This window comes from Notamacropus eugenii, chromosome 2 (assembly GCF_028372415.1).
Source record: "Notamacropus eugenii isolate mMacEug1 chromosome 2, mMacEug1.pri_v2, whole genome shotgun sequence".
Lineage (NCBI taxonomy): Eukaryota > Metazoa > Chordata > Mammalia > Diprotodontia > Macropodidae > Notamacropus > Notamacropus eugenii.
In genome coordinates, this window is record NC_092873.1 from 24,868,115 (window position 1) to 24,891,284 (window position 23,170).

The 23,170-nt window shown below is 48.8% G+C and overlaps 1 protein-coding gene across 3 annotated transcripts in view; it reads left to right on the forward strand.

The window, feature by feature from the left end:
- Window positions 1-19,566, forward strand: part of NAP1L4 (nucleosome assembly protein 1 like 4) — a 30,627-nt gene extending 11,061 nt beyond the window's left edge. For 2 of the 3 annotated variants that reach the window (XM_072639466.1, XM_072639468.1), the window contains exons 7-15: window positions 662-790; window positions 2,228-2,299; window positions 5,938-6,077; window positions 7,689-7,834; window positions 9,406-9,428; window positions 9,976-10,095; window positions 12,437-12,466; window positions 12,773-12,829; window positions 18,521-19,566. In XM_072639466.1, the coding sequence (XP_072495567.1) occupies window positions 662-790; window positions 2,228-2,299; window positions 5,938-6,077; window positions 7,689-7,834; window positions 9,406-9,428; window positions 9,976-10,095; window positions 12,437-12,466; window positions 12,773-12,829; window positions 18,521-18,559 (756 nt within the window). In that variant the 3' untranslated portion in view covers window positions 18,560-19,566. Of the gene's footprint in view, window positions 1-661; window positions 791-2,227; window positions 2,300-5,937; window positions 6,078-7,688; window positions 7,835-9,405; window positions 9,429-9,975; window positions 10,096-12,436; window positions 12,467-12,772; window positions 12,830-14,602; window positions 14,638-18,520 lie in introns of all 3 variants that reach the window. The other variant, XM_072639467.1, reaches the window with a different exon arrangement.
- Window positions 19,567-23,170: the final 3,604 nt, after the last annotated feature.

The following is a 23,170-nucleotide window of genomic DNA, read 5'->3' on the forward strand; positions in this document are numbered from 1 at the left end:
ATAGAATAGTAATTGTGGGCATAGGAAGAAATATCCTAGTCTGGATGGAACTGCTTTGACTTATAAAGTACTGGGATTTCCCATTTGTGAACTTGGGTCTCTTCTCAGTTCCTTTAAAAGGACAAACCTCTGGAGACCCAACATGAAGGAACAAAAAGCTGATGTACCAGGACCGGGGCTGAGGGCGGGGGTTACAGTGAGAGAGGCAAAGACCAGCCCTGACCCCAAGAAGCTCCCAGCCTAACAGGGAGAGAGGGGAGTGGTGGTCAGAGGAAGGGGTGCAGGCTGCGTGGTGTCTGTTACATTCTCTTCCCTTCTCCAATATGTGCTTGTAACACTTGATTAGGCATAGTGGCCTCAGAGGACTCTGGTTTATTTGTGCATGTGGGGGGTAGGGGAGCTGTGCTTGGAATGTATGTCTTTAAACTCATTGAATGCCCCCCAAATGCCATCTTTCAGGGCAGGGGCCATTTTCTTTTTCCCGTGTAGCCCTCCCAGCTGGCAGGAGCCAGGTCATGTCCACAGCAGGACAGCTGCTCTCCACACAGGGATGTGGCTCAGAGAGCCAGTGTGGGCCTGACACGCTGTCCATACATTATTTTGCATCTGCACTGTGAAACGCTTGTTTTTACTTAATTGTACATTTCAACATCTCTTCCAGGGAGACCTGAAGAGCAAAGTGGTGATAGCTGAGAATGAAGCTTCTGGAGATGAGCTGAATCCCAAAGGGATCCCGGAATTCTGGTTTACGATCTTTAGAAATGTGGATATGCTGAGCGAGTTAGTCCAGGTAACAGAAGTCTTGGTTCAGTGTGTGGGCTTAGACCCTCCTCTGATGGGAGTTGCACCTCTGTCCTGTGGTGGCAGCACTTTGGGGGAGGCCGTCTTGGGCTTTGTGCTAATAACCCTTTAAGCCCTCCTATTGCTGTGATGGCTTCATGGGAGGCAATAGTCCTGGCAAAGGGGCCTTGGGTCCTTGTCTAGTCCTCATCATTGGGCAGCAGGGTGGGATCCTTCTGGCTGAGCCCACAGTGCAGCTTGTGGCCAGTGAGCCATGCCAAGGCCCACCACTTTAGAAAGCTTCCTTGTTGTCATTCTCTGTCTGGAGAGGTTAGAGATTTAGCTGCAGGCCGACTTTGCTTTATGTTAGCAAAATGGTGGCTGCCGCAAGTGCTTCAGTAAGTAGAATCAAGTTTCACCTTTGACTTCCAGAATTATTTTTGGAGCTCTGTGCCGCAGGGAAAAATATGACCCTAAAACACAGAGCTGGACGGGCCCCATAGTCATACCATTTGTGCAGCTGTCATCATGTGTGAGCAGCTCCAGGGATTCCTCTGATGCAGGCCCTTGGTTTGGCTCTCCTTAAACTTGGAGGTGTGGCATCTGGGCCAGATTCTGGAGGACTGTTTGTGTATTGGCAGAGGTGGCAGAATTCCGCTTTGGCACAGAATTTCAGAATTAGAGAGGTCTCAAGGCCCTTCCCCAAGAAGAACCAAGCAGGGCTCATCCAGCCTTTTTAGGTGGGGTACCCACTGTCTCTCACCCCCTTGGGGACAGCTCTGACTGCAAGGAAAATTTTCCTGAGGTCAAGCCTTTTTGCTTCTGTAGCTTCCTCCCACTGCTCCCAGTTCATTCTTTCTTCTGGGGACAGCGCTTTCATATGACAGCCCAAGACAGTTATTACATACCCCAAGTCTTCAGATGGAACGTTGCTGTTTTCTTGTTCAGTCCTCATGTGGCCTTGCCCTTCAAAGTTTTCTGGTTCATCAGGGTCTTCCCCAGCCTGTGGCATCTAAATGACCTTAGCCTCTGAGCACCTGCATCATGCAGAACCAAGGACTTTTAGGAGTTTGCAGTTGGAGGTGAAGGGGAAGCGCCATAGCATGCTGATCAGGCACAGACTGATCTATCCAGTAGAACGTCCCAGTGCCTGGGAGGGGGTGTGAAAGAAAAGGGACCCTTCTCGGCAGTGGTATGGTAGCAGGGAGACCATTTCAGGCCTTGGAGTGTAAGGGAGAAAGGGAGCAGGCCACTCAGTCAGTGTCCACGCCAAGGATTTGGCAGAATTTAAATCCTCTGGCATCTCAGATTCATTTCCTGTGTACGTTTCTCATAACGACCACATGAGATATGCCTACATTTCGAGAGAAAATAGGGAATTGTGATTGTCTAAAAGACATAGCTTTACAACATATGCTCACTAATTTATTCTTTTTTTTGTGATTAGGAATATGATGAACCAATTTTGAAACACTTGCAGGATATCAAAGTAAAGTTTTCAGATCCTGGACAGCCCATGGTAAGTACTGGGAACTGCGGCAGCAGCAGTGGCAGTGCCAAGGCCTAAGAGCTGGGCAGGCAGTGACCCCTAGTGGAGGCTGCTTTGTTTGCATGGGCAGAACGTGCCACCTGACCAAAGGGCCCAGGTGTTGGGGCTGGACCCTTGTGCAGCAGTCTGCATGCAGAGGACTTTGGTTGTGCAGGTCTGAGACAGATCTGTAGGAGGAGATAAAAATGTGAAACTTGGAATGGGGGGGCTTTGGAAATGGCTCCCTCACAGCTTTAGCTCTGCTCATCTCAGTCAGCCAGTTCCCAGACCTTCAGCCTAATGAGGGCTGACCCTTCAGTTTTAGATTTGGGGGACAGTTTTACTGTGACTAAAGACGTTATAGTCACCAGGAAGCTAATCTTTGACTGGCCTTGGGTGACCTCGGTGGGACCAAGGAAGCCCTGAGAGGAGAAGGAAGGACGGAGTAGGGGCATAGGAAAGGAGAGAAAGAAGCTGATGGGAGAGTTGGACAAGGCTAGCCAGAAGGATCCCTGCTTCTGCTCATCTCCACGGTGGCTGTACCCCCTTGCTGTAGGGCATCATTCTTCTGAAGCTAAAATCATGTTCATTTTCACCCTCCTTATTTTGGTATTTGAGGATGCAACCCAAGCTGATTTGACCCTCTGCTGCATAGAAAAGTAAGGCATTTAGGGAACAAATTCAAATTAAGTTTGAGAGGCAACTTCGGGGAAAGGGCTTTTCCCCTCCCCAAGTTCTGTTGTTGAACCCCTTCGTTGAGTTTCCCCGTACCTTATTTCCTTGGGTGTCTCTCAGTTGTTTTCAGTCTTGTCCAACTCTTTAGGACCCCATTTGAGATTTTCTTAGCAAATATGTTGGAGGGTTTGCCATTTCCTTCTCACTTTACAGATGAGGAAACTGAGGCAAACAGGACAAAGTGTCTTGCCCAGGGTTGCACAGCTAGTAAGTGTCTGGGGTCAAGTTTGACCTTCAGCCCAGGCCTAGCTCTGGGTCTTTTCCGTCATGTGCTTTATTATCTGTTAAATTCTGGTAAAGTGTTTTTGTTGTTTAGGTTTTGAATTTAACAAATATGAATTTGTCCTACACAAAGAGAAGAGTATATGTGAAACGCAAATCTATTACATATAGCTTTTTTAAAAAGTGTATAATTGTTAACAGGTGCCCTTCATGTGTCTCTCACTGTGAATGTCTGTATTTCTGAAAGTATTTGCGTGATGTTTTGGGGCATTTGGGGATCTCTTTGGGGCATTTCCCTCCCTAACCTTCCTCTTCCTTTTCTCCCTCAAACCAAATACATGATTTTGTTGAGTAAAACAGATTGCTGCGCCGGCCCCCTCCCCCCCCCCCCAGCTGTTTCCTTCGCATCTCTCTCCCATTCTCAGATGTGGGCATGTGCTTGACCATCCTGCGTGGCTGTTGGTTCTTCAGCTGTCAGAATTGTCATTTTAGAGATTCCCCTCTTGGTTCTTGTGCATTGCTTCGCAGCACTGTGCCCACCACTTGTGGCACTGTAGTGCTTGGTTATATTTGGATACCAGTATTTGGTCATCCTGTCCCCTACAACACAAAGAGTTGCCCCGGATGCTTCCACACATCATCCTTTGTTTCTGTCTTTATTCCCTTGGGGTTTTACCACAACTTGGAGGCTCATGAGGTCTCAATTCCAGAATGCTTCTCACTAAGTCTGATACTGTCCTTGGACCATAGATTATTTATGGTTCTGCTTCATGAGGCAGTGAAGAAAACTGACTTCAGACTTCCTGCATGTCCTGGAGGCCCCAGAGATGCCCCAGGGAGGAAAGGCAGAGTCAGGAGGAACTCGCTCTGTCTCCAAAGGGAAAGCAGGAGGAAGAGCACAGATTTGTGCAGGATGAGGAGGAGGAGCTGAGTGACGGTCCTGGCAGCCTCATGGCAGGGCTCCCCATGTCCCCCCTCCCCACCAATGTGCAGGCCGGAGTTTGATATGGGTGAAGCCAGAAGCGGTTGCAGTTTGGCCTTGGCTTTCCCCGTGAAGCTTGGTGAATTCAGGGTCTGGAGGTGACAAGGTGGTCTTTCCCTTTATCCCTGTACTGGGTGCAGTGGACTCTTCTGCCCTATGGTGGCCCTCTGGCATTGACCTGGGCCTGCTCTTTCTGATGAACCTGCAGAAAACATGCTTTTTCTGCCTCACCAAAGGAAAGGTGGATGAAATTGAGAGAGTGAAATGCAGGCTGTGGCCTGGTGCAGAGTCACAAGGACACTGAGCAGACTTTGCTGGATATTGGTGGCCTGTCCAGCCAGTATCCTGGCAGGTCATTTGTGGGCTGGCCTGGCCCTGCCATTTCTGAGAGGGTTTACTTTTCTAACAGACCTAAAAGATTGGAGGGACTGAGAGGCTCTTGAAAGGTCTGTGACATCACTACCCATTCCTTTGATTGTCTCCAAAACCCCAAACAAGAAAACATCCAAACACTTAATTGGCCTGGAACCATCACAGCTTGTTTCTTGGTTGGCAGGATTTTGAGTCATTTAGCCAACAAGTTCTCCCAAACTCTGGCTGATCTCCCCAGCCCTGGCATCTCCAGGACTTTTTCCCCCCTTTCTTAGAGAACACTGCCTCCAGCCCCATCCTCATGCCTCTTCCTCCCAGAAGCCCTTGCTCCTGCTCCCATTCTCTGGTGCTAGTGTCTGCTCTGGGGCTTGGCTCCAGTGGATCCTGTTCATCCATAGGCATTTGCTTGGTGTCTTACCTGTTGAACTGAGCTCCTTGAGGACAGCATACTGCCTTTGTCCTTTCTTTGTATCCCCAGGGCTTATGTGACACTTGTTCTTGACTGACAGCTTGTATTTTTCTATTTCCTTGATTTCTCGCTTTGGTTTCCCCCCTCCCCAGCCATCCCTTAGAACAGAAGAATTTTTTAAAAAGATTCAGCCAGACTAATTGATACATTGAAAAAGAATCTGACACAATTATTCAGTGTTCCATGCCTGTGGACCTTCTCTCTACAAACAAGTAGAGGGAGATGTCTTCTCTTGGGCAAACTTGTTGGTAGTTACCAAGCATTGATGACATGCTTCCCCTGTGCGCGACACTGAACTACAGAGACAGGCAGAGGAGCCACAGGAGACAAACACAGATTTGTATAAATAGATACCACCTATATAGAAAGGAATGCAAGGTAGCCTTTGGAGGGAGGGGGAGACCTGGCAGAGCCTTCTGATGAGTCTTCAAGGAAACCAGGGATTCCAAAGGTGGAGGAGGAAGAGGAGGAGCACATTTTACGGACTAGGGAGTGGCCAGTTCAGAGCCTGAGCAGGGACTTGAGTCAAGGGGAGTCCAGGGTGCTAACGGTTCTCAGTGACAAGCAGCAAAGTTTTGGAACTTCTGGAGTGGGTGTGAAAAGACACAGGTGGACAGACCTATGCTCCAGGGAGGCTCTGAGGAAGCCATAGTAGGAGTCCAGAGAATAAGAATAAGGCCTGGACAGGCTGGTGAGGGAGGAGGAGGCTGGGAACATTGGCTTGAAGTTACTGGGGTGCAATCTTTGCCAGAGCCCTTGCCCACCTGGTGCTGTGGCAGCAGGGAGCTGGACGTCTCGGGCAAGGCTTTGGCTGTGCATAGAAAAACTCGCATGTTCTTCTCTCCCCAGTCTTTCTCCTTAGAGTTCCACTTTGAGCCCAATGACTACTTTACCAACTCTGTCCTGACAAAGACTTACAAGATGAAATCAGAGCCAGATACCACAGACCCCTTTTCCTTCGAAGGCCCTGAAATAGTCGACTGTGAAGGGTAAGAAAGACACAGCGATCTTCTCAGGTGAATTCTGGTCTTCCCCACCTTCGGCAAGCATCTGTGAAGCCCTTACTGTGGGCAGGCGTGGTGCTGGGTGCTCGGGGTGGAGGCAACTCCCACCCGCCTTCATGAGACTTACATGGGATGGGGCCCACACAGTCACCTAAGAGGGAAGAAGGAAGGAAACCAGTATTTGTTAAGTACCTACTGTGTGTATAACACTATGGTAAGCCCTTTACAAATACTGTCTCATTGGATCCTCACACTAACCTTGCTGGGGGTTGGTGCTACTTAGTTAGACACTGGTTAGGTGACAGGTGATTTGCCCAGGGTCGCCCGATTGGTTCATGTCTGAGGCTTGATTTGAGCTCCGGTCATCTTGACTCCATGAGTGATACCAGGAAAAACCTCCTGTGGAAGGGGCCAGTGGGAAAGGAGTCGGGGACAGGACAAGGGCAGGCATCCCATGTGCAGGATTAACCTCAATCCCGTGTCTGTCTTTTGAGAACTTTCTTTTATCTCCATTGAATTTTTCTCTTAGAAAGTAAAGAAAAGAAAATGTTTATTGCAATCAGAACCTGCCTGCTTGTTTTATTTACCCAGAGTTCAAATTGATGAAATGACATCAACGTGCTGAACTTGGGTGTCTTGTAATGCTGATAAAACTCAAGTTTGCTATTGTCTCGAGACAGGCACATGGGTGACCCCTGGCCTCCTTCCTGCCCAGCTCCCAGGGCTTTTATTGAAACACTTTTTGGGAAGGGTTGGGAAGCATCGCTTAGTGAGATGCCCTGCCCTTCCTTCTGCGAGGGCTCTTTAGGGCAAGTTCAGGGCTCACCTAGAGTTTGACTGAGACTGCGGGAGTTGGGTCACTTACCCTCATTGATACGTTGTGAGGGCCCACCTGCTTGGCCTCCCAGAGGCTTTTCTTAGGGTTGTTGTTGTGTTTGTCCGTTGTTCTGCAAGAGGACCATGACATCAGGGAGGTGATGACATGACTTGCAATTGACTTTGATTTGACTGAGGGAGGGCTGTGCAAGGTCACCACCCTCACTTTTTCTCCTGAGCCATGTGGGTCCAGTGGCCTGATATTCATCGGGATGACTGGAGATGGCCCAGGAGGCACTGCAACCCTTTCAGGCTAAGGTCTTATCACAGTCTCACTTTGAGATACACTCATTCAGTGAATGGTCTTCTTTAAGTTACTCAAGGGATGGCCCCTTCAGTTAAAAAAAAAAAATCAAACTGAGAAAACCCTCAGGGTTCCTGGGTAAAAGAGAAACAATTACTATTTAGTATTTGTTAAGAAGAGTTCAAGTGGATGATTCTTTCATGTTGCTGATAATTGACCCCTCAAGGACAGCTCCAGGCTGTCCTGGGCAGAGGGAGGTGGCATCCCTTGGGCATCTTTTCTGTCTAGTTTTCTGGCTTGGGTTCACAAGGCTTGTTCTATCATGCCCACTCACAGACATTTTAGGGAGTAGGATTTCCTCTTGCCACAAACTGACTTTGGTCTGAATTCAGCCTCTGCACTGGCTTCAAGGTTGAGGGGGAGACTGGGGAGGGTTGGGGGCGTTGCAGCTTTGTGATTGGCCTCTGCTTCCCCAGGTGCACTATAGAATGGAAGAAGGGTAAGAACGTGACAGTGAAAACAATCAAGAAAAAGCAGAAACATAAGGGCCGAGGGACTGTGAGGACGGTCACCAAGCAGGTCCCCAACGATTCATTCTTCAACTTCTTTAGTCCCATCAAAGGTAAGCCTTGGCCTTGAGAGCTTGGCACAAATGAGGCAGTTTTAGGAACTGTTGACTTTAAATTCCAGCTGTGACCTAGCTAAGGATTGCCCTAAATGGGGAGACTCAGGAAACAGGCTTGTGGCCTTTTTTGCCATCCTCTCCTTCCCTTCCCATTGTACAGACCGGTGTGACCTGCCACATCAGGTCTGAGGCTCTTGCTCTTGCCCTCTTCAGAACCTTCATGCCTCTTGCCTCGGCCTGCCCTCTCTGGGCAGGGGAAGGGAAGATGGCATTGGGGTTCTGGTCACAGGGGTGCTTACCTTCTAGGAAGTGAGGAGGTCAGCCTTTCCAGCGTGGATTTGTTTTTGGAGCATGTGCTACCAGTGTTGTGTCCTTTGCTCTTTACATGGGTTGTTTCACACAGTTGGACTAACTCATCTTTAAAATAGTTACACTTGGTTTCAGTCTGATTACAGACTGAAAGGAGGCAGACATCAGTTGGTCTTTGGCTTACCCATTAAATCTTCCAAAGGAATTTTTTTAGTTCAGTGTCGATGTGAGCAGTCTTGTATTCTTAATAGTAGAAAAGATGCTCCTTGATTTACTTTGAATATGCCAACATAGAGTAGGTTTTCCTGCCTGTTAGTTTTTGTTCCTCTAGAAGCAGCGTGGCTGCTGCTCCTTCTGTGCCTGCCCCGCCCTGCTATACTTTGGCAGATAAGGTTCTTCCTCAGCTGTCACCTGACACTGGCCTTCTCTTCCTCTTTGAACATGTCCGTCCCCCTTTGTCCAAATCTGAGGTGACCAGTTTTGGGGAGGCCCTGGCAGTTTAAACCAGTCACCAGCTTGGAAAAGGGCCTGATTTTCAGTGGGGGGATATTCTAGAACTCTGAAGGGATAACATGCCCAAGGAGAGCGTCTGAAGGAATTGATGAAAGGTTTTGCTGATTTCTTACTGCTGAACCAAGGCCTAGCTCCTGTGCAGACGAAAGCTGCAAGTCTCTGCCCTCAGGGAGCAACTTTTTTTTCTTTCTACTGAAATAAACATATTTTATTTGGCCCAGACTCTCCTCTCCCTGAAGGGAGTGTAGGAGTGTGCCTGAGATCCTGTCAGAGGGTCTCTATCCAGAGTTCCTGTGAAGATGAGCAGGGAGCGCTTAGGTCCCAGAGAGGGTTGTTCCATTCCTGTCCCTGTAGGGCTTGGGTGGGGATGCTTCCTGCTGGCTTTTATTCAGGTGAGCCCACAGTGATTGGATCAGCTAGTTGGGCCCTGCCGCCCCCTTGTAAACCCTGGGGATGATTTTCTGGCCAGACCAAGTGCAGACCTGTTCCTTGGCGTTTAGGTAAGGGAGCACTAGGTGGGTGGGAAACAGAGACAGACTTGTTGTAGTAGCAGGAGTTGCTCTGACATGTCTCAGAAATCATTGGGGAGAAGGGTTAAAACTTAGTGATTTCCAATTAGGGGAACATCGTGAAATGGATTAGTTTTGAAATGTTCTTTTTCCTCAGTCACCTGAGCTGGGGACAGGGCAGGCCAGAAATGCTGTATTTAATTAAAGATTAATTTAATGTTTTCTTTATTTTTATAGTATCTGGGGATGGAGAGTCACTGGTAAGATTTATATTTCAAAGCTTCATTTCTTCTCACATTGCTATATTTTCTTGGACTTCTCCACGCTCTTAAGTGTTGGTGCTAGTTTATAATGGATCTAGCTCATAATGAGGAGAATGTATCTCACTATAACCCCAAATTCAGTGCTCACCATGTGCACCCCATGGCAGTAGCAGGGACCACCCTTGCCCAAAAGGCCTGAGCTCTTTGCTTTGTCTCTTCTCAGGTGGGCTGCTCCCATTAATGGTGGCACTGACTAAAAATAGCCTTGGTGGAACTTGGTAAATGTTTCCTAACATAAGAGCCAAAGATTTTAAAGTGAAAATGGTCCAAACCTCCTGGATAGTGTTGGGGGCCCAGACAACGATCTTGTGTTTATGAGTGTTCAACATTGCTCCAGTTACTCGGGCTTGGTCCTCTGGACCCTCGTGACCAAACCCAATTTGCCTCTGTTCTTAAGGAACTGATGGTCATCATTAATGTTTGAGCCTTTTCTCTGTTCCAGCAGGAGATTATGCCTAGTTACTATTGAAGTTTTCTTCCATAGGATGAAGATTCCGAGTTCACATTAGCCTCAGATTTTGAAATTGGGCATTTCTTCCGTGAAAGGATAGTTCCACGTGCAGTCCTTTATTTTACTGGGGAAGCCATAGAAGATGATGACAATGTATGTATCTGAGTCTTGCTACTGTGTCTGTGTGAGCACAAGCAACCATCAAGGTCCAGAGTCAAGTGTGTAAGGCCAGAAAGGGCCTCGCTGAGATGTCAGAGTCAGAGTTTTGGAACTGGAAAGGGCCTGCTTCCTTATTTTACAGAGGAGTAAACCAAGCCCCAGAGAGTCTATTCAAATGACTTAACTGTTTTTGTGATGTTGGGTGGTGGAAGAACTGGGAGCAGAAACCAGATGTGACTCCTAGTCAGGCGTTCTCTCCCCTCAGTGATGTAAAAAGAACGTTATTAGTTTTGCTTTCCTTTGTACAAACGTCTGGTAAAAACTCTAGTATCCTGATGAAAAGTAGAAAGGGTGGGTGAAAACGGCCTCTTTGTCTGGTGGTCATCTACCCGCTTGAACTCCTCCAGATTAGAAGAGGGGTATAGATAGCGTGTGTTCTTAGGGTCATTGATATTTAGGCCATTGGGGTCCTCTAGGAATGAATTATTAATAACAGAGAAACTGCCAGCAGCTTAGCCAGTCCCAAGAGCTACTTAATGCCTTCAGATCCAAGTTTGGGGCAATAGGATTGTGTATCCAAAGCAAGACTGGCAACAGTCAGCCTTTCTACCTTTTGCATTCTTAAGCTGAGCTGTTTGAGCAGCTCACAGCTGGCCTTAAGCCACCCAGTTGTCAACTGGGAAGCCTGGACTCTGCACTGCCACTTTCCTATGCCATGTGATGCCCCTTCAGACTGTCCCTCCTACATTGTCCTGGGATTGAGATCCTCACACTTTAGAACTGAAAGGGCCTTTTTACAGACAAACACACTGAGGCCCAGAGGTTAAGTGACTAGCCCCAGGTCGTCTGGGTGAAAGTTCTGCTGTTCCAACCTGTCTCCCATCACATCACTGTTCAAGAAGAAGAGAACATTTTTCTCAGCACCCACCTCTTCTTAAAAGTTTCACAGGAAGGCCTGTAGTAGCCAGGCTGCTTTTTAAAGTCCTCTCCATGGTGGTTGGCCTTCCAGCCTGAGGGACCCATCTTGTGTTTCACATCTGTTGGGTTGGGCATCTAAGATGGGTGCTTCCTCTCAAGGAGTTGCTAGTCCTCATGGGTGGGGTGGGCTGGGAGGAAGAAAGGACAGGACAACTGTCATTGTCAGACTGGTGGTGTAAAAGGAGGTGGGCCTCAGCGGTCACCTCAGCAGCCCTCTTAACACTGTTAGAAGTATGTTGGCTTTATGCAGAACGTAGTGGTGTCTAGACTCAGTATGAGGGAAGGCTTCCTGGAGGAGACGTTTGGGTTGGTCTTTAAAGAAGGGGTAGGGGTTGAGTGAGTTGGAAGCTTTCTTGTTTGGGCTTCACCACCCTCTGGGTCAAAGGTAGCTCTGGGCTCACCTTAAAACATCAGGGCATCACAGGCCCCAAAAAGCTGACTCACACATAGTTCTTTTCATTGAGGACAGGCCGCTTGATTTCAGATTCCATTTGGTTTATCCAAGATACTGTGTGTGTGTACATGCATACATGTGTACATGCACATCTGTGCCACTGTCACGAAGCCAGTGCATATTGGAAATGGAATCTCCTCAGAGCTAAGGATTTTGTCACATATGTTCCCAGTGAGGCAGCCTCTGAGTATGAAATGCCTGGGTTTGAGTCCTGTCTTGTCTGTGGCCCTGGGCAAGTCTTAACCTCTCAGTGTTCTGGACTGCAGAAAAGGTGTTGCCCTGCATTGGGAGAAGAGGCTTTCTTTCCAGGGGGTTAATAATACGACTGAAATCCCAGGCTCACTCCCTGCCCCATCTTTCCTGCCAGTCTGCTGAGTGTGGCCTTCTGAGGGCCTTTATCTCCTCAATGAAGTGACTGAGTGGGAAATACTGATGTTTAGATCCTGTGAGTGCATTCTAGCAAAGCTTTCTACTCAATGACAGCCAAAACGTGCTTTGCCTCTCCCATGTCCAGAGTGTTGTCAAAGGAAATGGTGTAGCTTTGCTTAGACCAGCCTTGCAGAGAGATCTTTATCCAGTCTCCCCAGCCCATGAACCCTGGGGGTGTTAGTGCTCGAGTGCCCCAGCTGGTACCCACAACTTGTCTGTCCTGGCCTCTTCCTCTCTGGGGCAACTGACTTCCTGGCTGCAGCTGTTGGGCCCTTCTAGCTCCTCCATGCTGCGATCAGCCATGCGGAGCTTTGTCCTTTGTCCCCTGGCTGTGGGTCAGCAGCCCTAGCCTGGGATGGGAGCACTATCACCTTGCTATCACTGGTGGTGCTTTTGAGAGAGTGGGAAAAACTGACGAGAGCGGACTGGAGGCCAGCTCACTTTCTGTTCTAAAAATGTTTTTCCATTTTTCAGTTTGAAGAAGGCGAGGAAGGGGAAGAAGAGGTGAGATATGTTGGGGTGTGGGCTGGGGGTTGTCCTTTGAGTTGTTTGGGGGCCACACTTTTATGTGGTCCAGCTGCTGAGGTGCCCCACTTCACTGGGAATATGTTTGTTTTGTCTTCAAACTTGGACCCTGGCTACTGGAGATGTGTGTGGGGACTCGAGTCAGGGCGGTGCTGGATGGAATGTTGGCCATCATCCACTTAGTGCGATTTTCACACCAAGCAGTTGGTTCTTGGAGTGTGTGGCTTTACCGGTGCTGCTGCTGCTGAGAAACCCTCTTGTTGACTGATCTTTCTTGTTTACCAGGAGTTGGAGGGGGAAGAAGAGGGCGAGGAAGACGATGATGCAGAGAATGATCCCAAGGTTAGTGGTTTGAACACATACAACCAACACCATATTGGACATCTTCCCCAAGAAAATTCTAGAGCTCAGCCTTTGAGTTGGTGTTTGGCCATCCTCAGTCTTGTGGTACCTCCAAAGAAGCACAGGCCAGGACACGTGGCTGGTGGAGGAGCTGCCTTTAAAAAGGCAAGCGACCGCATGATTTTCTGCCTTTCTGGCTCTCCTACTCAGGCCCCATTTTAAATGACCTGAGTGCTCACACCTGTTCGGGAAAGAGATTATATGCTAATGGGATACTCATAGATGGTGTATATGAACTTGGGCTTTGATTCCTTGCTTTACTCAGGTATTTGGTGAAAGTTTAGCGTAAAAAATTATACAGTTTTAAAATAGGAGGGCTCAGTGTTTAATGAAAACCAGTGAACCTTTAATACCAGAAATTTAGAAATGATTATTCATCTTGGCAAAACTTGGATTTTCTTTATCTGACTGAATTCCTAATGGTAGAATTCATAAAGCTACCATGTATATTTTCAAACTAAGGCCCATTCTCCTCCACCCCACATTCTAAGCAAAAGACAAACCAATCCTAGCTCTTTGGCTGAATTATAAATCAATAATATTTATTATTCTCTGGCATGAAGTTAACTAACTTGCTGCCTGCATGGCAACAATCTGATACAAGCAGTGAGATCAAGCATTCCCTGGCTGTTGGGGGGGGGGTGTCTGATCCAAAAAAAATTACACAGAGTAGTCAGTGTAAGAACCAGTGTGAATTTGGATTATTAACACTATGTAGTGCACATGATGTGCTTGGGAGGGAAGGCCCAGGTTGTTGGGAAAGGGCATGCATTGGAAGTTGAGGGATTTGTTTTTAATTTGCCATAGGAAAAGTTCTCCAGGAGCAGGCAAATAGAAATGCTCATCTTTACAAATGAGCCACCAGGCAGTCCGGTGAACCATGTTTGCTGAATCCCCATCATGTGCTAAATGCTCAGCATCCAAGAAGATTTGAGGATGTTGTTCCTCTCAGAGGAAAAACAAGCCCAGTGCAGACAGAGCAATTACCCAAACTGTGCAGAACGGCAGATAATTGTCCATTTTCCTGACATCCTGATTATCCAAAGTAATCTTAGGTTGCTTTGAGTTTGGTGAATCTACACTTTAGCTTCCTCTGCCCTTGTGGCATCTGGGCTTTGGGTCTTAGTTTTACGGAATGAAGTCATTTAGTTTTCCCTCTCCCACTCTGTGTGATTCCTGCTTGGAAAAGTGCTAGCATTGCTACTGCCATCTGGTCCCTCTTCTCTCTCATACTACCCTCCCATAGTTATGCTGCCCTCACTCCTAAGCTTAGACATCCTCTGAAAGAGCCTCCCTCCCCCCAAGGTTCCCAAGTACTGCCCTCCTCAGGAAGTCTGGGATAAAGGGAAGGAGAGCCTGACCTGGGGCGAATGGGCAAGGACATCCACTTTAGGTAGTGCAAGGAAAGAAAGGGGCTGTTGGTTCTTTGGGTTCATGATACAGTAAAAGTGGACCTTTGCAGACACCTCTTTGAAGGGACAGGAATTTGTAGCCTCAGCAAAGCCCTGGGTGACGGGGCAGCATCGTTCAGGATTAGGTGATGTTCTCTGTGAGATGAGAATGTGGTGACCAAAAGGTGCAGGTCAGCTGTGTTGGAGTATTTGTAGAGCTAAGTATCTCAAGAAATTGTGGTTGTTTTCCTCCTGTATGATTTTGCACATTTCATTGTCTTTCATGCTGACGGTTCCTTTCAATTTTTTTTTCCCCATTTAGGTGTAATTTTTGTCTGTTTATCATTCATATCATAGGTAAGGTGGAATTCCATTCATACCTAACTTGAAAGCTGACTGTCTGTAGCCAATACAATGTGGGGTTGTTGACTTCTTGGTTAAAGAGAATGAAGCCCATGCAGACACTAGAACACGGTCGCTTTAGGGCTCGAGTTCCTAAGGAGTGTGTTTGTAGAGCGACCCACTGTAATGTGGCATGGACTCCTGCCTCCTGGAGCCCAGCCTTCTGATCCAGGCAGTCAGGCTAGGAAGGTGCCATCTGTGGGTGAGTCAGGGCATGGATGGGCCTAGACAGGCACCTGGTGCCTGGAGGGGGTGCTCCCTGGGCACCCTCAGAGAGCAGGAAAATGAGAGGCGTGACAGGTGAGGAGAGGGCACTGCTTTCTCTTTTTTAATTTTCATTTTGTTCTCAAGTGTGTCAGGAACAAATGTTGAGAAGGACATCTAGGGCAGTCAGTCCAGAAAAATGCAAAGTAAATGAGGCAGAAATACATACCATGTGTATTGCTACAGGAATATTCCATCTTTCATTTAATGTCAGTCTCTCCAAGAAGATGACTGGTGTATTTAATGTTCAGTCAGAGTACCTTCAGGTGTTCGTGTGTGAAGTTTATGAGGAATTTTGTGATTATAAAAGGTACTGAAATGAGCAATTAGAAGCATTTGCTGAGTTAGACAAACTTTCAGGGCTGTCCCACCAGTGACCCTCTCCTGCTCTGGTGACTCTTTTAGGGTGTCTCTCTGAGGGCACTAAACCTTCAGGTACCAACAGCTAGCTGTGCTCAGGATCCTCCATGCTGGTCATAGCTTACTAAACTTGGAGTAAGTTAATACAAGGATGTAAATTGGAGGATGATGGGAACCTGAAGCCCGGGGATGGGGGCAGGGGAAGCCAAAAGGAAGGTATCACAGAACCTTGGTGGTCAGTGGGCCTGGGAACAGCTTGGAAAATGACCAGCCTTGTTCTGGATTCTTGAGAAACCTTCTCTAGAAGTTGGGGTTACCAGAAAAGGACTGCACATGGGAAGAAAAGTCTGCTTGCTTGAGTGAGTGCTCACCAGGTCTATCTTACTTGGAGTCCGTATTTTTGTTTCATAAAATCCAGTTTTTATAAAGCAGTAGCTCTAGAATTAAATCAGGTTTTATCATTTTAGAAGAGTGGAGAATCAGATGGGACTCCTTTAAGGACTTGGGACTGTTAAACCCTTGTCTTTTACAATAGAAAAATGATTTGGGTTAGCATGAAGACGTTGTGCGTCTCGCTTTGGATTTTTCATAAACTTCTATGGAAAACAAAAGGATTTTTTAAAAACTAAGCAGATCCTTCTTATGTAGCAAATTATTTAAAACTCCATGAAACTCATTTTGTTGATCACAGATAGGGGCTGCAGGTGAGAAGGTCGCCTTTACCATTTCCTTGTGGTGATGTTAATCAGGTTCCTTTTGGGGAATTCCTTTGATGTCCCCTCTTCACCCCTGAGGTTAACTTGGCTTTGTTGGGAAGACTGGTCAGCACCTTATTTGCTTGTACTGAGACAACTTCATGTAGATCACCTGCGAATTGGCCCCATTACATATATGGTAGTTCTTGCTTTGCCAGCTTTCCTCGTTGACACCAGAAATGGGGTTATAGTCATGTTGGGGAGAACAAGGGGGCTTGGGGCTTTTTATCCCGGTTCCACAGTCATTTCTTATCTCTTAGCCTTAGGGATGAGAGAACCAGTCGATTTTTCCTTCAGGCTGTACATACTTTTAGGTTCTGTGATCATTATAGCAGCTAGCACTTGAAGATGTATAGTGACAGCTTCTTGTGCCCTTGCTCAGGTGGCTCCATGTCAGTGTTACAATCCATTCTTTTAACTGACGCCATCACATGCTGGTCTTTGCACCCGCTCATAATCACTGGCTTTTAAAAACACCCACCTCCCTCCCTTGGTGATCAAGCTGGGACCAGAGGGTAGAGGCTTTACACAACCCGTGTCTCAAAGGAGCAGATGGGTCCGTTTTCTCTGCCTAAGAAAACTGGTGGAGCCTCATTTACAGAATCAGTGATGTGAAAGGTCAGTAGACTGGCACTGGCCTTCTGTGGGGCCCTGGGCCAAACTGGGCAGTGCCATGTTCTGAGCCTGACGCATCATGCCAAAGGCAGAAGTGTTTTAAGTTAAGGATGTGTGTGGGCTTAAGAACATTGTGCTAGACTCCCTAGATCCTGGCAGTAGCCTGTTCAGGCAGGAAGGATCCAGTAATGTTGCCCAGAATGTCGTAGCTCCCTTTCTTCTGATAGCACCATCTGCTGATGAGCCACTGCTGCTGTTGGCCGTTCTCTCTGATAGGAACAGAACCTTAACTTCTGAAGCGCCCAGTTACTTAGAGATTGTATCAAGTCAAACTTAGAAGAAACTTCTCATGACTCCCTTTCTACCCTCAAATAATTTAAAAGTAAGTTTCCAAGATCATATAGATAGGAGAAGCAGTTTTTTAGGGTAGAATTAAGTATTTGCTTGAGGTCCCTTTTTGTTCTAGAGATATCCAGTGCCTAGAGGCAAGTGGCCCTGTTTTCACAGGGGCCAAGGCACTTCCAGTGCTGGATTTGTCTTTAGCCACACCTCTTAATTCTCTCCCTGACCAGTTGGATTGCTTTGCCCTGCAGCTGCCTCAGTCTCTCCTTTATCTGAGAATTCTGGGGAAAGTGGAGTCTATTACCTTGCAAGGTGTCCCAAAGTCAGTGCAGACCCTAAGTATATATATAGAGGAAAAGGTTTGATGCAATGCCCAAAATAGTAGGACATAAGACTCATTCATTCCTCACATTTGTGGAAAAAAAACCTTAGAATGGAGCTGGTTTCTAGGTGAGCAGCCCAGCCCCTCTCTCCCATCCCTGCCACTCGCTCTGCGTATGATGATGGAGTTTGCTCCCTGCTTTTTAGCCCCCTCCCCCCGCCTCCGTCCCCTGTCTCCCAAGTTCTCTGCCCATCTCCTGCTCATGCTGCACCATGCCTCTTTGAGAGGGAAGTCATGGAGATGAGACAGTGGGTTTGACACAGACACACATGGCATACAGCCCTCCTTCATGTCACCTGCCCCAGGTAGAAAGGCCATGGGTATGAAATGGGGACCCCCACCTCCTGCCTTGGCCTCTTCCTGTGGAGGCTCAGGTAAGTCAGGAGTCCTGTTGCCCGCTTCTGGCCCTGAGCCTTGGGCTCAGTTGCGGGACTTGATATCTATGAAGTGAAACTTGGTCCCCCGTGAGCCTTGGGCTTTTCTGGTGATGAAGAGCAGCCCTCTTGGAGCTCCTGGGATCTTCTTACAAGTTCTAGTTTTCAAGTTGTTCCTGTACCGTGAAGTAAAGGATTGGACTGTAGGAGAGAGGCAGGCGCTCTCCCAGCGCTTCTCCCATTGGCTGAGGTCTCCTGGGGAGTTCTGTTCCTTTAAGGGATTGTGTCCTTGGGTGAAAGCTTGGGACCACTCCGCAGTCGGTGTCTTGCAAGAGTGTTGGCTTTTCAGCATGAACTTGGCGGGGGCACCTTTTTTCCCTTCTAAAGCATCAATTCACAGCTCAGCTTTGTGCCTTTTTATCAGTGTAGAATGGCATGATGAAAATCTCCAGGCAGTCCTTGGGCTTTTTTGCTGGTCTAAGCTTTCTCTCTGAAGATGAAAAAGGGCACTGGGCCCTGTGAATTGTTGGCATCAGCCCCAGGATATGTGGACCCACTTTTTTAAAAAGTTTGTCTTTCAAACGCACACCTGCACACATGCTGTCGGTGCTTGTTGGGGTCACTGGAGGAACTCCCTGCCATGTGATGCATTGAGGCGAGGCTCGTGGGGGAGTGCGGCTTGTGGGGTGCTGGTGGGTGGGCCGAGAGGCTGCCAGCTCAGGGGCTGTCTCTCTTTCTCTTGGCAGAGAGAATGCAGCCAGCCTGCGGAGTGCAAGCAGCAGTGACGGATGCGTGCCCCCTTGGGAGAGGCTGGGCCACCTCGGATGGACAAATGCTTTGGGATCCCTGACCTGTGGCTCAGGGTGTTAGCTCGCTGCAGCGCAGTCTCACTAACAACGCTTACGGTTAACTTGTTTTCAAGTGTGTGGTTTTCACTTACACTTTTTTTCTTTTTGCCTAATTTGTACAGTGTAACTTTGCTGCATTTCACAAATAGGGTTTCAGTAAAGCGCCCTCTCTGCCCGTCGTTGCCTGCCTGTGAGCCGGGCAGGTGCACACACAGGTGCCAGAGTGCATTTGTAACTTGGTCAAGACAAAGAGGAGGTAGGACACAGACACACACACACAGACACACACACACCCACACACATCCTCACACACCCACACACCTGCCCATGCCTGCTTTTAGCAGCCTCTTTATCCCAGTCATCTCAGAGCTGCCAAGTAGACTAAAGCCATGTTTGCTGCAGGGGGGGTGGGGTGGGGGGGGTAGGGGTGGGAACAGGTCATCTTCCTATTTATTTCGTGTTTATATGTACTTTGAATTTGGGCTCGCGCTCATTTCTGAAACCATGTTTGTGTGACAGAAGAGCAGGCGCCTCTGTCCAGGGAAGATGGACTTGTATGTCCTTCCTGGAGTGGAGACCAAGGCCCCGTGCCACAGAGGACTGGGGGTGGGCTCGCTGGACTTGGACACACACGTTGGTCAGTGGAGCCGATGGGTTCCCGGCCTCCTCTTGTTCCCTGGCTCCAGCTTTTTCTCAGTGCTCTGGGGTGGGTGGGTTCATTCTTTCTGTTGGCGTGTAGGATTTTGGATGCACCTTTCTAGTTATTCAGTACCTGATGCCAATCTCCAGCCACCATTGACTAGCAGCTTTATCAACACTGTGACCAGGCGTGTAGAGTGCTCCAGCCTTACCTTAAACAATACACATTTGTAACTTAATAATAGACAGTGTTTTCAATTTGTACAGAATAGTTAGGATATTCTATTAAAGTTGTGAAACATGAACACCGTTGTCTCCACTGTTTCTGGGTTTCCTCCTTTCTCTGGCCTTTGTCATTATTTTGGAGGGTCTCGCCTCTCACTACACACAGGGATGTCCCCACACGTCTGTCTCCAGGACTGGGAGGCCCTCCCCAGTCCTGACTGTCATGTTTTGTGTGTGCTTGTACCCAAGGGAAGCCCAGGGACTGAGGAACGAGTACCTGGGCTGAGCCATGGCTTCCTCAGGGAACCTGGCCTTTGTGGTGATGCCCAGCCTATCATTCAGATTCTTCGCCAACTGAGAGCCACGATGGGCAGTCGGCCCTTTGACCTGCTTTCATCACCAGCAAAAAAATGGAGAAATACCAAGGATAGGAGGAAGGTGAAAGTGGGGGCCAGAGAAAGACTCAGCTTGGAATTGGGCTTCACTCTAGATCTTGGGGCATCCCACCACTTGACCAAGCAAGGCCACCTCTTCTCCATCTGTAAAATGGGTCCTTTGAACGAGTCATGAGATAAAAGCCATATGCTTCCCATGGCTTGTCCTCTGCAACCTGCCCTGAGAGGTCTCTGGAGCAGGCTCCTCTCTACCCTAAGAAACCTCCCTGTTCTAATGGGCATGTCTACATGCCTGTCAAACCCAAGCTGTAGAGCGTCTCTAGAGAGCCAGTGCTCCTCTATTTGAATCCCAGCCCTGCCACATACCATCGCTTAGGCAAGGCAGTTCAGCCTGCTCTGGACCTCCACTTGTGTGAAATGAGGGGATGGGAAAAGGTGCCATCAGGGTCCTTTCCACCTTGATGCCTGTCTCTGTGCCAGCACCACATTGCTCTCTCCTGTCCAGATCCCCTGGGGTTTGTCGTTCTGGTTCCACGGTGCCCTTCAAGTCCAGTTACGAGGTCCACACCTCTTGTTTGCTCCTTAGTACAGACCTGTTACCTGGCTCTGCTCCCTCTACTGCTCCATTCAGTCTGAGGGGAGGGACTAAGCATTTGTACTTCACCTGTGGTGTACCAAGCACCCTGCTGTTGGCGGTTTATAACGATATCAGAGCCTCCCAACAGCTCTGTTAGGGTGGGGCTGTTCCCATTTTACAGTTAAGGAAACTGAGGCAGACAGGTTCTCATATTGCTAGTAAGCTTCTGAGGCTGGATTTGAACTTGTTTGCCTGACTGCTACATCCTCCCATTAGGGGCTAAACCAGGCAACAGGTAGCTAAGGGACCAGAAGCAAGACGGAAATGAGGGCTCCTCCGCTGCAGGCCTATTGGGAGGCATGAATGAGGGTCGTGCGTTACGAACCCTGTAGCGGGCATCCTTCCTGGTCGGGTTGCTCTCCATGGTGTGTGTCCACACTGGACCCTGGCTTGACCCCTTGGTCCCACCCTTTTGAGGACAAAGGAATGCAGGTGGCACTGGAGGCAGAGTAAAGGTCCAGCTGCACCAGAGAAAGTTGGCTCTATTTGTGTTCATCCCTTTGGGGTTCTGCCTGCACAAGCGCGGCACCTGAGTACAGGGACATTTAGTGCCCCTGTGGGGAAGAGCCTGCACATGCCAGGATTGCCTCTCACACTCCATTTCCCCCCAGCCTCCATCTCTAAGTTGGTCATGGGTCTGGGGCCCTGCTGAGGGGTGGGATGTCTCTTCTCAGGTAGAAGTGGCCCCTTCCACCCCTTACTGAGAGCCTACATGTACCAAGTGCTTAATGCCAACTGCCAGGCTGGCATTGGAGTCACAGAATGCCCCTCTTCTTACTCTGTGTCAGGAACCAAGTTGCTACCCCCTCTGGGAAGGGACACTAACTTGTGAAGACACCTGAGCCTCTTGTGTGGAAGCTGGAGGGTGGGCTTCTAGTGGAGGAGGGGAGCTGAACTCTTGCTGGGCATACTGCAGCCCAGGCTTGGGGGGGTGGGGTGGACTGCTGAACCATAACCAGGAATCGTTAAGTACTTGAGACAAGTGTCATGCTGGCAGTGGAGGGAGGAATGCCAGTCTCACTGGCTGGACTGGCTGCCCCACAGGGGACAGGAAAAGCAGACCAGGAAGGGCGAGGGGCTCCTTCCAATCCAACCCCGGACGCTGTCCCCTCAGATTTGGTGATTCTTGCCTTGCAACTGTGCTGGAATCCTCTAAGTAGGGTGCCCCATCCCCTGCCCTCACTGTGCCCCTTCTCTCCCAGCGCTTGGCTCGGGCTGCCTCTTCTCCGTTTGCCCAGAAGTGTCTCCAAGACAGGAGCTAATGCCTCCACTGCCCAGATTGAGCCTTCCCTGTCATGCATGGGAGTGACCAGCGGAGGGAGCTACTTGCTTTGGTGTTGACCAAGGAACTCGCTGTTACTTGACAGCCCACTGTCCTTGGCCAGTCAGAGAACCCTGGGAAAACTTCCAAGGGCAGCCCAGCCCTAAGCCTGATGGAGCTGGCAGGGACCCGCCTCCCCCAGGACACCTGAGGAAGGGGAGACAGAGACTGGAGTGTTTGTTGGTGCTAGACTGGGCCTAGCCACAGGGGCACACAGCATTCAGTCAGGGAGGGGCCTCACAGAGGTGATTGCACAGAAACTTGGAGGAAAAAAAGGGAGAGCAGAGAGTCTGGAGAAAAGGCTCAGGGCCTCAGCTAGAGGCATCCACCTAGCCAGCCAACAGACATTTAGGGGTGCCCACTGTGTGCCAAGCACCATACTCACTGCTGGGAGGGAATACAAAGAAAAAAGTGAACTTTTATTAGGAGAAAATAACCAGACCTGCCAGAAATGAGATAAGAAATGGAAAGTAGGTACAAAGTAATCTCCTGGGAAAGGATTCTAGGAAGTAGCCAAGTCAAAATGATCTTCCTGTAGGAGGTAAGCAAGGTGAGGAGGGAGGGGGAGGGCAAAGTAATGGAGGGACACTCCTCCAATGAACCCAGCAGGGTCAAGGTCAACCAGTGTGCTAGGGAGCCACCAAAGCAGCATTCTATCCACAACTTGTTTCCTGCCTGGTGGAATCCTTCCCTTGTCCTTCAAGGCCCAGCCCCAGTGCCCCTTCCACCGAGAAGCCTGCCCCCTCCTTAGTTCCTCCCCCTTCTCCCCAGAGCTTGTCTTTACTCAACTCTGTAACTGATAATAATTGGGATGTGGTTTTGTAAGACAAACATGGTCTCATCACACACCAGGAACTACTGGCATTTTCATTTGACAGATGGAAAAGTTGAGGCAGCCAGAGGGGAAATGACTGGTTCTGGGCTCACAGTGTGACACTTTGCCGAGCCCAGGGCCTGGCATTCAGTTGAAGACCCTGCTGTAGCTTGGTGTTTTACAAAACATTTTCCTCATGCTCTGCCCGGTGAGATAGAGAGGACAGTCTAGTGTTATCCCCATTTTACAGAGGAGGAAATAGGGGTTGTGTGAGTCTTCTAAGATCACAGAACTAATAAATGCCAGAGACAAGATTTGAACTAAGGCCTCCTCATGCCACCATTTTGGCCTTTGGATCCGTGCCCTCTGCTTGCAGTGTTTGTGGGATTGGCGAATGTGAGAGAGGAGGCTTCCAGATTCTTGTCTTTTTTAACAGGGTCTCCAAGCAGGGGGCAGAGAGACTGCTTTGGGCAGAGAACATGGTAGGCTGACAGTGAAGACAGGACACCCTTGTCCC